The sequence below is a fragment of the Salvelinus namaycush genome, chromosome 37 (genome assembly GCF_016432855.1).
Source record: "Salvelinus namaycush isolate Seneca chromosome 37, SaNama_1.0, whole genome shotgun sequence".
NCBI classification, from domain to species: Eukaryota; Metazoa; Chordata; class Actinopteri; order Salmoniformes; family Salmonidae; genus Salvelinus; species Salvelinus namaycush.
The window spans coordinates 12,035,224-12,051,416 of record NC_052343.1 but is presented as its reverse complement, the minus strand read 5'-3'; the positions used below and the strand labels follow the sequence as shown (position 1 = coordinate 12,051,416).

At 43.0% G+C, this 16,193-nt stretch overlaps 1 protein-coding gene across 1 annotated transcript in view; it reads left to right on the top strand.

Annotated features, from left to right (window-relative positions):
* The first annotated feature begins 220 nt into the window (after window positions 1–220).
* LOC120031620 (high affinity nerve growth factor receptor-like) overlaps window positions 221–16,193 on the top strand; it is a 30,153-nt gene continuing 14,180 nt past the window's right edge. The window contains exons 1-7 of the mRNA XM_038977424.1: window positions 221–414; window positions 7,125–7,199; window positions 7,770–7,841; window positions 13,711–13,779; window positions 14,146–14,300; window positions 14,561–14,703; window positions 15,019–15,157. Of these exons, the coding sequence (XP_038833352.1) occupies window positions 221–414; window positions 7,125–7,199; window positions 7,770–7,841; window positions 13,711–13,779; window positions 14,146–14,300; window positions 14,561–14,703; window positions 15,019–15,157 (847 nt within the window). The remainder of the gene's footprint in view (window positions 415–7,124; window positions 7,200–7,769; window positions 7,842–13,710; window positions 13,780–14,145; window positions 14,301–14,560; window positions 14,704–15,018; window positions 15,158–16,193) is intronic.

Sequence of the window (16,193 nt, the reverse complement as noted above, 5' to 3'; positions counted from 1 at the left end):
CTACCAGCATCCCCAGGGCCCCTTGCCTGCCTCGCTCCTGCTGCTCGCTGCTCCTGTGGCTCAGTACCAGAGTCTCCTGGCTGGGATCACAACCCTGCGAGTCAGCCCAGAGAAGATCTGCTGTGTGTGGAACTTCCCAGTCTATTCTCCGGTTTAGTCCTACTCTGTCTCAGTCTGCACTGACAACTCTCTGAGCTGCCCTTCCACCATCTCCATCATCATGGCTGTGGGTTCTGCTCCATGGGCCGCCCCACTGGCCCTGGTACTACTGGCAATCACCCTGGCAGTGCCAGCTCTGGGAGGGTGCCCATCCGCCTGCCGGTGCTCCTTCGCCATGCTGCAGTGCCTGGAGCCCAATGGCATTGCCACTATACCCGCGTTGGCACTACAGGAGAGCGAAAACGTCACGGAAATGTGAGTGCAGTTGGTTGCTTGGATGGTTGGTTGGTTGGTTGGTTGATTGGTTCTGCTGGTTTTGTTGTGTGTGTTTGTCAAGTGCTCATGTTTTGCTTATCTATCTGTTGGCTCAGTCTTGGATGGGATGTCTGGTAGTGTGAATAATGAATTGGGTTGGCATAATGGTTAATCCATTGCTTTGCTGATCTGATGTTGGTTGCGTGACCGGCTTGAGCTGTTTGAAGCAATGCTGGGCGTGGAACAACAAATACATGTCTTAGTAGAAGAAGGTGAATATAGTCCAGTATAGAGTTTAATCAAGGTGATTGGTTTCCATTCATTTTCATGGAGAGGGGAGTTACGTGACCCTAAGGATTGAGTACATTTTGTATGACCACCGACCTTCAGTGTGTGTTAGTATGGTGATGAGCTGGTTAGATAACGGACTTCATTTGAAATGGTGTTCTTGCTTTGATGATTGCTTCTGCAAATTTGATTGGTAAAAGACACTCTGTGCAGGCTCTTCTTGTGAAGTTTCACAGGACTGTTATTACAATTACTAAAGATTAAAAGTCCATGAGATTCAAAGAGTATGTATCAAAGTATTCAGAGATTATCCGTCTTACATCTTATCAGAGACTTCTACTCCTAGTCCTCTTTCCATGATTTGTACAACTGGAGTTTCTCAATTTCTGTTTCCAGTGAACAAATTCCACTCCACGAAGTCATCAAATTGAACTCCCCCGCTTTGAGTTGGGGTTACAGAGTCTGTTTGATCTTGTGTCTGGTGGTTTCGCATGGGCTGTACTGGGGTGCGAGGTGCTGTAAGAGAACACTGTCGATAAGAGCAGAGTTGGTGGTAGTGGAGTGATCAGGTCTGTGGGATTGTGCTGATATTCATACTGCTTCACTGATACTCTGCCTTGGTGACTGCAAACAATCTCTTCCCCATCATGTATCATAGAGGCACTATAGCAGCAAGGTGTTCAGATACATACATCCTTGCCTGGTGAGGGTCATCCTCACAAACCCATTGAGAACATGTGGTTGTGCAGGAGGCTTGTGGTTCCCCGAAGGACTATTAACCAACGGATTATACATACTTAAGTAAAACTGCATAGAAGAGACACATAATATTTTAAAGGGTACACAGTATACTCCACTTAAAGATGCGCTACGGGATCCAGATTCATATTGCATGAATTGGATTTGTTACATATCACACGAATTGCAACATTCAGATGATATTCCACAAAATGGATGACATAGTACACAATTGAATGATGTAGTACACAAAAAACAGGGACCACTTTTAGCTCATGAGCACCACTTTCAAAACTGTCTGAAACTATACAAAAGTTGGAAAATTGATCTTTAATTAAGCAATTATATGTTACTTTACAGTACACAGCTCTGTCCACTCTTTTCAGAGAATTGGAAAATGGCTGTTATCCTTAGGCTATACAGTACTGAAAATGGAACACAGAACTAAATGCTGTTTGCTGTAATCCCATGCTGTTCTGTCTTTGTTCCTCTCTACTGCTCTCAACAATTAACACTCAATCTAGCTCGTTAAGGGAGAGACTGCATCTGCAGCATGTCCAGCTAGTACTTAACTTTCTCCCTCTATGCCTCTACTTCTCTCTCTCTCTCTCTCTCTCTCTCTCTCTCTCTCTCTCTCTCTCTCTCTCTCTCTCTCTCTCTCTCTCTCTCTCTCTCTCTCTATATATATATATATATATATATATATATATATATCTTATCAGTCAGTACCTGTGGCTTAACTTGTTACTTAGAACTCCAGCAGAGTTTTAAGCAATTCAATCAATAAGCAAGAGCTGCTCTTTCGGCATGTGTTTCAGGGGAACAAACAAGAAACCATTAACTGTGGAACAGGGGCCCAAATTCATCATGCACTAAGTTATAAATTAAATTCAGTGGATTGTCAGCGGATGCCCGCCTGAGAACACTAGATGAAATTTGACCCACTTGACTCAATCCAATAAGCATGGGGGCGATTGGTGATTCTCATTCCACCTGTCCTGCAATTACATTACCGCTCCGTGGGTCAAATAAATATCTGTGTTGCGTAGTGACAGACTGAAACAATAGTGCCTCACTGTTAAAGAAGGAAATATTTGGTGATGGAGATGTTTGGGGCACTGCCCAGCGGGTAAAAATGGCTGCAATGATGTCTGGCTGATGTCTTTAGTGATGTCATGGTCAGGTTGTATACTGGCTGTAAAATGAATTTTTTTGTGATCAGAAAGAGAAGTCTTCACCTGGTTGTAATCTGGTTATCGGTCGTCATGTCAACCAGATACCAATAAAAATACATGACACATTTCCCAGGTGTTGTCGTGAAAAAGGGTTGGGTGCTGCTTTTTAAGCTATCATATTTGGCTATACTGTATGTGAAAAAGCTTTGAATTTTTCTTGATAAAATTGTTCAAGTGGAGGAAAATGTTTCCCCCTGTCACGTTCCTGACCGGTTTTCTGTTATTTTGTATGTGTTTGACGGTCAGGGCGTGAGTTTGGGTGGGTAGTCTATGTTATGTGTTTCTATGTTTGTATAAGGGTGACCTGATATGGCTCTCAATTAGAGGCAGGTGGTTTTCATTTCCTCTGATTGAGAGTCATATTAAGGTAGGTGTTTTCACACTGTTTGTTTGTGGGTGGTTGTCTCCTGTGTCAGTGTTTGTCGCGCCACACGGGACTGTCTCGGTTTATGTAGTCTGTTCCTGTTCGTGAGTTCTTCGTGTATTTATGTAAGTTCCATGTCCAGGTCTGTCTACTCCGTTTTGTTATTTTGTTAATTATTCAAGTGTATTTCGTTTCGTGTTTTTTCGTCTTGTTCATTAAAATCATGTCATTTCAAAACGCTGCGTTTTGGTCGAATCCCTGCTCCTCCTCTTCGGATGAAGAGGAGGAGGAAAGCCGTTACAGAACCACCCACCTTAATACGACCAAGCGGCGTGGGAGAGCGCAACAAAAGAACCAGGACTCGTGGACATGGGAGGAAATATTGGACGGAAAGGGACCCTGGGCGCAAACTGGAGAATATCGCCGCTCTCGTGAGTGGAAGGAGGCAGCCACAGCCCAGGAGCGGTGGTATGAGGAGGCAGCAATGAGACGTGGCTGGAAGCCGGAGAATCAAGCTCAAGACCGGAGATATGAAGGTACACGGCTAGCACGGAAGCCCGTGAAGAAACCCCAAAAATTTCTTGGGGGGGGGGCTAAGAGGTAGTGGGCCAAGGGCAGGTAGGAGACCTGCGCCCACTTCCCAGGCTAACCGTGGAGAGCGGGAGTATGGGCAGACACCGTGCACGGTGTCTCCTGTACGTGTGCATAGCCCGGTGCGGGTTATTCCACCTCCCCGCACTGGTAGGGCTAGATTGAGCATTGAGCCGGATGTCATGAAGCCGGCCCTACATATCTGGCCACCAGTAAGTCTCCTCGGGCCGGCATACATGGCACCAGCCTTACGCATGGTGTCCCCGGTTCGCCTACATAGCCCGGTGCGGGTTATTCCACCTCCCCGCACTGGTCGGGCGACGGGGAGCATTCAGCCAGGTAAGGTTGGGCAGGCTCAGTGCTCAAGGGAGCCAATACGCCTGCACGGTCCGGTATTTCCGGCGCCACCTCCCCGCCCCAGCCCAGTACCACCAGTGCCTACACCACGCACCAGGCTTCCAGTGCGTTTCCAGAGCCCTGTTCCTCCTCCACGCACTCTCCCTATGGTGCGTGTCTCCAGCCCAGTGCCTCCAGTTCCGGCACCACGCACTAAGCCACCTGTGCGTCTCCAGAGCCCTGTACGCACTGTTCCTTCTCCCCGCACTCGCCATGATGTGCGTGCCCTCAGCCCGGTACCTCCAGTTCCGGTACCACGCACCAGGCCTATAGTGCGCATTGAGAGTCCAGTGTGCCCTGTTGTTGTTCCCCGCACTAGCCTGAAGGTGCGTGTCCTTAGCCCGGTACCTCCAGTTCCGGTACCACGCACCAGGCCTACAGTGCGTCTCATCCGGCCAGAGCCATCCGTCTCACCAGCGCCATCTGAGCCATCCGTCTGCCCAGTGCCGTCTGAGCCATCCGTCTGCCCAGTGCCGTCTGAGCCATCCGTCTGCCCAGTGCCGTCTGAGCCATCCGTCTGTCCCGAGCCATTAGAGCCGCCCGTCTGTCCCGAGCCGTCAGAGCCGTTAGTCAGTCAGGAGCCGCTAGAGCCATTCGTCAGTCAGGATCTGCCAGAGCCGCCAACCAGACAGGATCTGCCAGAGCCGCCAACCAGACAGGATCTGCCAGAGCCGCCAACCAGACAGGATCTGCCAGAGCCGCCAACCAGACAGGATCTGCCAGAGCCGCCAACCAGACAGGATCTGCCAGAGCCGCCAGCCAGCCATGAGCGTCCAGAGCCGCCAGCCAGCCATGAGCGTCCAGAGCCGTCAGCCAGCCATGAGCGTCCAGAGCCGTTAGCCAGCCATGAGCGTCCAGAGCCGTTAGCCAGCCATGAGCGTCCAGAGCCGTCAGCCAGCCATGAGCGTCCAGAGCCGTCAGCCAGCCATGAGCGTCCAGAGCCGTCAGCCAGTCATGAGCTGCCCCTCAGCCCAGAGCGGCTATTTATCCAGAACTGCCCCTCAGTCCAGAGCTGTCTCTCTGTCCGGAGCAGCCCTTCAGTCCGGAGTTGCCCCTCTATCCTGAGCTACCTCTCTGTCCTGAGCTATCCCTCTGTCCTGAGCTATCCCTCTGTCCTGAGTTATCCCTCTGTCCTGAGCTATTCCTCTGTCCTGAGCTACCTTGTCCCGGAGCTGTCCTTTATCTTGGTGTTGCCCCTTAAACTAAGTGGGTGTAAAATGAGGGTGGTCATTCTAAGGGGGAGACGTAAGCTGGGATTGACTATGGTGGGGTGGGGACCTCGCCCAGAGCCTGAGCCACCACCGTGGTCAGATGCCCACCCAGACCCTCCCCTAGACTTTTGGTGGTGCGTTCGGAGTACGCACCTTGAGGGGGGGGTTATGTCACGTTCCTGACCGGTTTTCTGTTATTTTGTATGTGTTTGACGGTCAGGGCGTGAGTTTGGGTGGGTAGTCTATGTTATGTGTTTCTATGTTTGTATAAGGGTGACCTGATATGGCTCTCAATTAGAGGCAGGTGGTTTTCATTTCCTCTGATTGAGAGTCATATTAAGGTAGGTGTTTTCACACTGTTTGTTTGTGGGTGGTTGTCTCCTGTGTCAGTGTTTGTCGCGCCACACGGGACTGTCTCGGTTTATGTAGTCTGTTCCTGTTCGTGAGTTCTTCGTGTATTTATGTAAGTTCCATGTCCAGGTCTGTCTACTCCGTTTTGTTATTTTGTTAATTATTCAAGTGTATTTCGTTTCGTGTTTTTTCGTCTTGTTCATTAAAATCATGTCATTTCAAAACGCTGCGTTTTGGTCGAATCCCTGCTCCTCCTCTTCGGATGAAGAGGAGGAGGAAAGCCGTTACACCCCCTTGGTCCTTTTATGCTGCTTTACTTTTGGTTATTGATACAGTAATATCATAAATATAATATATAACAGTCCATATAAAATGTACATTTCTGGCCACGTTGTGTACAAATGTAGGATCTTAACCTGTTGCAGGATAACTTTTCTGCAATGCAGGAGGTTTAAAAAGGCTTCTGATGTTTATAATTACATTTAGACATTTCAGACTTGATTTTCCCTTATGGAAAATGTATCAACCCCTACAAAAATGTCCAATAATTATAATCTGCATAATAATTCACATTTCTTGTTGCTGCAAGATGATTTTCCTGCTGTAGCAAACTGGCTCAAATTATGATCTTACATCTGTACAGTACACTCTTAAAAAAAAAGGATTCCAAAGGGATTCTTCGGCTGTCCCATAGGAGAACCCTTTTGGTTTTCATGTAGAACCCTCTGTGTAGGGGTTCTACATGGAAACCTCAAAATGGTTTTACCCGGAACCAGAAAGGGTACTTCAAAGGGCTATACTATGGGGACAGACAAATAAACCTTTTAGGTTCTAGATAGCACATTTTTGTTCTAAGATTGAACATACAAAGAGGTTCAAGATACTGTAGTTCAAGAGTAGGGCAAAGTGACCTTGTGTTAAATGAGTGTTGAGTTGACATACTGTCCCCTCGTGAAATAATAGGTGCGTCTGGAAAAGTGGAAAATGACTCATTGAAGAGAATTTACCATCAGCAATGTCAAATGAGAGTCTCGCAAGAAGACAAATGGTTTTTCCAAGTCTTCTCTACAGTAGATTTAGTTTTGATATTAGCTTTGTGGTTTGTTTTCTTTGCATCTGCGTTGGTCTGGTTATGCTATCAGTTGTCAGGCTCTAGTCCACAAAGGCCCATGGTTTGGACAATGCACTCATGAATTTCACTATAAAATATAATACTCTGTGCTGTACTGTGTCAATTCAGTACCTTTTTAGGGCTTTCATCACATTTAATACATGTACAACCTTTTGTATTGGTCATTATATTAACTGTCCTGCTTTGCCTGGATTGCTGTGGGTAAAAATTATTGATAACAATAAAGATAATTTTCCGTTCAAGCATTTTGTTTTGTTGCTTATAATAAGCCTATGAAGCTCATTGTTCCTAGACAGTATTTTAGTATTTTACTTTTCAGCAGAATTTTTTTTGTTGCTTTAAAAAAAAATGTACTCAAATCAACTCTGAATGTCATTGTATTTCTTTTTTGTTTCTTTACCCAGTTACATCGAAAATCAAGCCGACCTGGAGAACATTACAGAAGTAGACCTTGCCAACTATAGAGAGTTGAAGAATCTGTGAGTAACCTTGCATAATATGTAATATGTACAGTATTTTTCTAATGTTGTATGATAATATGTTTATAGATGTCTGTTTGTATTACTGCATGAAATACATACACGAAATGTGCTACAATACACCTAGCAGTTGATTTTATTGACTTGGCTTTAAATGTTTGGTTGGTCCTGTCATTGATTGAGTGGTCTTCTCCACACTCCACCCTCCCTATTCACCCTCTCCAATATCTACCTTGTTATAGCAATCTGCAGTACTAAACTTTACAACTCAACATTTCATTTCCTTTATGGCTCTTTCAATCAAGGGGGTAAACCTCCTGTGTTGCACATTAGCCATTATTCTGAGCAGAAACCTGCAGTCCTGTACAGTAATTTAATTTCAATTCTTCTTCTGAGTACCTTACAACTTCCGTATTCAAAGAAAGGAAATGGTCTGGAGCTAGCTAACACAGCTAATACAGACTGGCTAACATACACACTATGGATTTACTGTGGCTAACTAGTAGCATAATCAGTGATTCACACTTCCTGTTCTGTCTTTTGTTGTTTCTGTCGTGTTTCTCCCTCCAGCACGGTCACGTTCTGCAGGCTGGCGTACATCTCGGCTAATGCTTTCCAACACAACATCAAGCTCCAATATGTGTAAGTGTCCTTGGCTTTACAAAGGGATTGTCTTTCCTTGTCATGTCTCGACCCATGCTTGGGTCAGGCTCTTTGTTGCTGTCAATTAAGGGGAAGCCTCCCGAGCCTTGAGATCTTGAGTTTATTATTCAAAAAATATAAAAACTGCATAACAATAGATTTAGGCCGGAATACAGATTCAAATTACTGAAATGTAATCATAATTAATTTGATACCATTTTATTCAACAGTAACACTGTGTAAGTTATTTAGGCACAGAATGCATTGGTGTAGTATCAGAGGCTCAACAGTAGTGCGTCCTGTGGGACAGATTCTGACCTCTGATCTAACAGCGTGTTAAATTTGTTTTACAAGAAACATGCCATTTCAATTTAAAGTTAACAGGATTGGGTTGACACAATGTAGACCAACCTGTTTTTACAAGTGTAGGCACAATCAACGTACAACATATTGGACCACGTTTAGTATATTGAAATGAATTGGATTCCACTTGTTAGAAAGTTTGAATCAACTATATTTGAAAAACAAACACTGATCGATGAATCGTAGATGACTTTTCTGATGTTTGTGTTTCTAACACCGTGATCCAAACTTTCTCACAAATGGAATCCTTCAACTACCTTCTAAAGACACACTGTACAGCACACTAGAAACTAGCAAACTAGCATTAGTGTTGCACGTATGTAGTGTTGGGGAGTAGTGAACTACATGTTGTACAACTAGTAATTTAACTACATTTTGCACTTGGTTGTAGATGTCGGAAGTTTACATACACCTTAGCCAAATACATTTCAACTCAGTTTTTCACAATTCCTAACATTTAATCCTAGTAAAAATTCCCTGTCTTAGGTCAGTTAGGATCACCACTTTATTTTAAGAATGTGAAATGTCAGAATAATAGCAGAGAGAATTCTTTATTTCAGCTTTTATTTCTTTCCTCACATTCCCAGTGGGTCAGAAGTTTACATACACTCAATTAGTATTTGGTAGCATTGCCTTTAAATTGTTTAACTTGGGTCAAACGTTTCAGGTAGCCTTCCACAAGCTTCCCACAATAAGTCGGGTGAATTTTGGCCCACTCCTCCTGACAGAGCTGGTGTAACTGAGTCAGGCTTGTAGGCCTCCTTGCTCACACACACCTTTTCAGTTCTGCCCACAAATGTTCTATAGGGTTGAGGTCAGGGCATTGTGATGACCACTCCAATACCTTGACTCTGTTGTCCTTAAGTCATTTTGCCACAACTTTGGAAGTATGCTTGGGGTCATTGTCCATTTGGAAGACCCATTTGCGACCAAGCTTTAACTTCCTGACTGATGTCTTGAGATGTTGCTTCAATATATCCACATAATTTTCCTCCCTCATGATGCCATCTATTTTGTGAAGTGCACCAGTCCCTCCTGCAGCAAAGCACCCCCACAACATGATGCTGCCACCCCCGTGCTTCACGGTTGGGATGGTGTTCTTCGGCTTGCAAGCCTCCCCCTTTTTCCTCCAAACATAACAATGGTAATTATGGCCAAACAGTTCTATTTTTGATTCATCAGACCACAGGACATTTCTCCAAAAAGTACGATCTTTGTCCCCATGTGTAACGGTCGTCTTGTGGTGAATGAGCGGACCAAGGCGCAGCGGGTGATGAAGACATAATGAATATTTATTAACAGAACGACGAAACACGAAAACTCTTAAACAAACTACAAAACAAATAAATGACGTAGACTGACCTAAAACATGAGAACTTACAAATACACGAAGAACGCACGAACAGGTACAGACTACAAACAAACGCTACAGTCCCGTGTGGTACGAACATACATACAGACACGGAAGACAATCACCCACAAACAAACAGTGAGAACAGCCTACCTTAATATGGTTCTCAATCAGAGGAAACGTCAAACACCTGCCTCTAATTGAGAACCATATCAGGCAACACATTAAACCCAACATAGAAACACAATACATAGAATGCCCACCCCAACTCACGCCCTGACCAACTAAACACATACAAAAACAAGAGAAAACAGGTCAGGAACGTGACACCATGTGCTGTTGCAAACCGTAGTCTGGCATTTTTATGGCGGTTTTTGGAGCAGTGACTTCTTCCTTGTTTCACTTTTCGCACCAAAATACATTTGTCTCTAGGAGACAGAACGCGTCTCCTTCTTGAGCGGTATGACGGCTGCGTGGTCCCATGGTGTTTATACTTGCGTGCTATTGTTTGTACAGATGAACGTGGTACCTTCAGGTGTTTGGAAATTGCTCCCAAGGATGAACCAGACTTGTGAAGGTCTACAATTTTTTTCTGAGGTCTTGGTTGATTTCTTTTAATTTTCCCATGATGTCAAGCAAAGAGGCACTGAGTTTGAAGGTAGGCCTTGAAATACATCCACAGGTACATCTCCAATTGACTCAAATGATGTAAATCAGAAGCTTCTAAAGCCATGACATAATTTTCTGGAGTTTTCCAAGCTGTTTGAAGGCACAGTCAACTCAGTGTATGTAAACTTCTGACCCACTGGAATTGTGATACAGTGAATTAATTATAAATTAAATAATCTGTCTGTAAACAATTGTTGGAAAAATTACTTGTGTCATCCACAAAGTAGATGTCCAAACCGACTTGCCAAAACTATAGTTTGTTAACAATACATTTGTGGAGTGGTTGAAAAACAGGTTTTAATGACTCCAACCTAAGTTTTTTTTATCATGTAGTGGTGTAGCTAACTACTGGAAATACACACTACTTTTTTTATCAAATAAAATAAAATATGGTTGAAGTAGGCAAGAATTTCCTTACTTTTTCGTCATCAGACCTGCCTAATTGTCACATAAAACATTATTTTTGTTTTTAATAGAATAAATTACAAATTCTGTTAACATCTGACTCCAGATTGATCTGTTCTTGCAACTTGCAGTCTATGACATTTCAGAATTAGATATTGTAACGGTTTTCTTCCATTGGTGAAGGAGAGGACCAACATGCAGCGCGGCTAGTGTTCAACATATTTAATAAACAAAGAGACGAATACGTGAACACTATACAAAATACAAAATAACAAATGTGAAAACCTAGACAGACCTATCTGGTGCAGAACACAAAACACAGAGACAGGAAACAATCACCCACAAAATCCCAACACAAAACAAGCCTCCTATATATGATTCTCAATCAGGGACAACGATTGACAGCTACCTCTGATTGAGAACCGTATTAGGCTGGACACAGAAACAGACAAACTAGACACACAACATAGAATTCCCACCCAGCTCACGTCCTGACCAACACTAAACAAGCAAAACACATAAGAACTCTGGTCAGGACGTTACAGATATGTTAATTTCCACAAAAGTAGTTTGGATTAAGTGAACTACTTTTTAAAAGTAACTTTAGTTAAACAAACTATGTTTTTCTTGACGGTAGCTTTAGTGTAGCTTAACTTCTTACAGTGTGAGGTAGTTGGTAGCTTGGTAAACTATATTTTCAGAGTAGCTTCCCCAATACTGCCCGTATCCATGCCAATCATCCCTCCATCAGTAGCTGACCCTTGTTTCCACCATCTTGTCCTCATCATCTTACTAAACATGTGTGACATGTCCGATGTTGTTTATCTGAAAGACAGCCGGTTTGGGAGGAGGAGGGGGTGTAGAGGGAAGGGTACTGAATGGGGTTCAGGGATGATGGGGGGGGGGGTTCTGATGAAATCGGAGAAGACTTCCACCAGTCACCATTTACTCGCTCACTTTGGTGGATTATCGACAACTGCTGCATAATAAATACACTCCACTAAGGGTCCATTATTGCTTAATCAATATTTCGAGGACGGGGTTTGTGGGGTGTAACAGATGTGTCTCTTAGATTGGGAGCGCCACCCAAAATGGGTGAGAACATGGGAGGGGCTCTGCTACTGTACTTGGGGGGCAATTTCTCAAGACATACCAGGATATTTTCTCCTCCACCCCTTTCCTTGTTCCTTAAGATATTTAGGTGTGGTATATGGCCAATATACCACGGCTAAGGGTTGTTCTTATGCACGACACAACGCGGAGTGGTATATTGGCCATATATCACAAACCCCCGAGGTGCCTTATTGCTATTATAAACTGCTTACCAACGTAACTAGAGCAGTAAAAATACATGTTTTGTCATACCCATGTTATACGGTCTGATATACCACGGCTGTCAGCCAATTAGCATTCACAGCTCGAACCACCCAGTTCATAAATGAAGATGCTGTGCGTGAGCACAGCTAGGAGCAGCTGCCATTCCCGGCCATCCTCCCTTCCCTTGTGGCCCGGGAGGAATCGAGCTGGTAATAGATAAGCCCCAATGGCTAACCCATCTGACATGAACTTTTGGGAGCAAGGAAAACAAATAATTGAAACCCTGCTGGCCCCCATTGGCCCTGCCAGAGTGAATATGTATCGGTTGCATGAGGTGCCTCCCCAGTGTGGTCCGCTGTCATCTTCTGAGAGGTTTTATTTACACCCTCTGCCAGCACAGAAGCATTTCAGAGCAGTCATGGTGATCTGCAGCACGTTTAAAAAGATACACTAGGGATACATAGGGGATAACATATCTAAGCAGTGATATGCCTCATAAATCCACATTTTCTTTTGATTTACAATAAAGTGCAGCACATCTGAATGTACAGTAGGTCTATGAAATCTACATCTGCCAATCGCCCGCAATATTTCATATTTTTTATCAAATGAATTCACCTCATACTCCTAATACACAATATTTGATATAGTAAAACCTGTTCTCCTTTCTCCTCTTACAAGTACAAGCAGCATCATCAGGCTAATATAACTCGAGCACTCTAGTAGTGTTCGATGGCCATGCATAACGACCACCGTCTCAGAGAAGTGTTTGGGCTCATCACCTAATGTACAGAACAGTGAGACAACAGCAAGAGGTGTGCCAATGATGTTTGTGAATGTAGCACTTGATGTAAAAGACTTGCCTGGGTAATTAAGCCGAGTACATTTGATGTAAAAGACTTGCCTGGGTAATTAAGCAGAGTACATTTGATGTAAAAGACTTGCCTGGGTAATTAAGCCGAGTACATTTGATGTAAAAGACTTGCCTGGGTAATTAAGGAGAGTACATTTGATGTAAAAGACTTGCCTGGGTAATTAAGCAAAGTACATTTGATGTAAAAGACTTGCCTGGGTAATTAAGCAGAGTACATTTGATGTAAAAGACTTGCCTGGGTAATTAAGCAGAGTACATTTGGAGGCACCAATGTGTCCACCCAGAGAATAATTCTAAGCAGGTCCGCATTGTTCTGCACTGAGTGATCATATCTTGGGATTAGTTCAGTATGATTTATTTCAACAACATAAAAACATACATTTTACAAAACCATCTCTCCAGATGAATGTTTATTTACTTCATCCCAAAAATGATTATAGATTACACAAAAAAAGTATATTACAGACTTGGATTTTTGTCCTCATTATGGCAGCATTTGAGAAAACAACAGGTGTCAGACACATGGTAGAACAGAAAAACTCATTTGAATAGATATAGCAAATGCATGTGTAAACATAACAAACAGCAAGGCTATAATGACTGCTGATTGTTTGTGTGTGAATGTGAGGACTCTTGACACGCTGGACACCTAAAGACGAGCATATGGAAACAGTGCAAAAACAAAATGATCCCTTTTTACTGGTAATTGTTTTAAATATTGAGCTGTTTGCCATGCACAGACCATTCTTATGCAAAACTCAACATGGGTGAAAAGAGGGGGGGAATCATAGGCTCAACAACAAATTGTATAATACTGTATTTAGATTTTTTGCCATTTATATGCTGAATATCCTGTTGGATAGATGTTGTCTCCTTATTGTATCACACAGAAACCTGGCATCTAACTCCCTGGAGCATATCAGTTGGAAGGTGTTCCATTTTCTTCCCCTGCTCAACCTGTGAGTAAAACACCCCTCAGAACATCCCTTCTGTACTCTCTTCAACTAGTCAACCTGTGACTGAAATATCAACTCAAAGAGGGTCACTTTGTATGAGCAACATAGACCCCTTTCACTCTGTTTTGGAACTGATTGCAGAGAATTTTCAACACATATTTCACTGATGAATTATTTTCTATGTTGAGTTTTTACTCTCTATTCACTCCCCTTTTTCTTAAATTCTAGAATGTTCTATTTGCAGTGTGCGTCTTTGATAATAACGACCTTGAATACTTTGTATAGTCCTATAGAAAGAAGAAGAAGGTTACACGATTGAGAGAGAACTTTCGGACTTAACAGACCGATTTTCTCTGTGTTCCCTTTCAGGGTTTTGAGGGACAACCCCCTTGAGTGCTCCTGTGATATCCATTGGCTGCAGCAATGGCAGCTTAACGACCACAGTGACCTTGACAACCAACCGCTACATTGCCTCTCCAATGGCCATGCCCGACGGTTGGACTCCTTAGTGATGGAGAATTGCAGTGAGTTGAATTGCTAAATTTTTACTCAGTTCAGAGATTTAAATTTTTTTTTTTACTTTATTATTACTAAGTAATATATGCATGAATAGCATATACACGTATAGTTCAATCATTGTAGAAGTAGTCTGACAAGGCTTTATTAGACTTTATTGCATTAGTGGCATTGCTGATTGGATTACTATTAAACGCCATTATCAACATTTAGTACCCCAGTCCAGACCATAGATTTTCTAACCCATTCTTGGTCCATTGTTTTGCAGCTGTACCGGATGTCGCCATTGTCCATGCCAACACCAAGGTCCAGGAGGGGGGCAACCTGACATTTGTGTGTCAGGTGACAGGAGTGCCCATGCCTGTAGTGAGGTGGCGCACTAATAAACTGCTGTCTCGCTATACTGTACAGGTACTGAATGATGATGTCACATGGACATACTGATTAGGGAAAACCAGCTAGATCAGTGTTTTTTCAGAGATATTGCACAATGCACTTTTTGTTCCCCTTAATATGCCTAACATCTGTCAAAAGACAAACTCTAGTAACATGATCAGGGTCACATTTGAAGGAAATATTCTGAACTAAAAATAAAATAGTATTATGGTGTATTTAGGTTTCCTTATTGTGTACATTGTCATAATCCTTCAGACTCTGCTTGCATCTCAGATGTCTCCATGATTGTTGTAAACCCCTGTTGTCCTCTGTGTTTTGTTCCATCTGCAGGAGAGGTTCTGGGGATCCACTTTGGAGCTGGAGCTGCAGCTGTGGAATATGTCCTCAGAAGACAACCTGCACAACTTGACCTGTGAGGCAGAGAACCGGGCCGGGCCTGGAGAAGAGAAAGTGACGTTGGACATTGAATGTAAGTGCCAATGAACTATTAAAGCTGTCAGGGTGTTGAAAGCTGAAAGACTCAGTGAGAGCTGTCATACTGCAATGAAAGCAGGAGAGGTAGAGAAAAATTGTGTCAATTTTCCTCTCGCAGCAATGTGTATAGCCAGAGATTTCCCCCCCAGAATGAAATACTTAGTATTAATAATTGTGGCAAAAAATAAGCCCACCTTGTCACTTTGCTTTAACATGCCACATGTCTTTCGTTTTTATTATTATTATCAGCTGTCACTCAGTAATACATTAGTACAGTGGCAATTTTAGCATGTAAATCTTGGCAGAACAATTTTTTTTTTTTTTTTTAAGCATACCAGCAAAGCCACTACACAACACAACAGTAAACAATACATTACTTTCACTATAACGGTGACAAACGGTACCAACAAACTGTCTTCTGTCCAAACAGCAGAATTTTATTTTCAGCGCAATGGAGTGAATCCTTACCCCACTACACCTGGATATCAGGAGAGCCTTGTCTGGCAGCAAAACAATTAATTCAGCCTCATAGCTGTTATGGCTGACTTGCTTAAACTAATGTGGTTTCTACTGACAATTGAGATGTACAAACTATGGCATAAGGGAACGACGAGCGGATAAGAGGCAATCCATAATTCCGATTAAGACATTAACAAGCCAGCTAAGACGGACGTTGTCAATATAACTATTTGTTCAGCACTTTTGAAATGTACAGCGATTCAGAAAATGGGTAGTTATTAGAGTATTCTCTCTGTACAACAACTCAGAACAGTAGGATACATAAACAGGGCATATATATATACAGTGCATTCGAAAAGTATTCAGACACCTTTACCTTTTCCACATTTTGTTACGTTTCAGCCTTAGTCTAAAATTGACTTTACTCATCAATCTACACATAATATTTTATTTATTGACTTAACCTTTATTTAACTAGGCAAGTCAGTTAAGAACAAATTCTTATAATGACGGCCTAGGAACAGTGGGTTAACTGCCTTGTTCAGAGGTAGAACGACAGATTCTTACCTTGT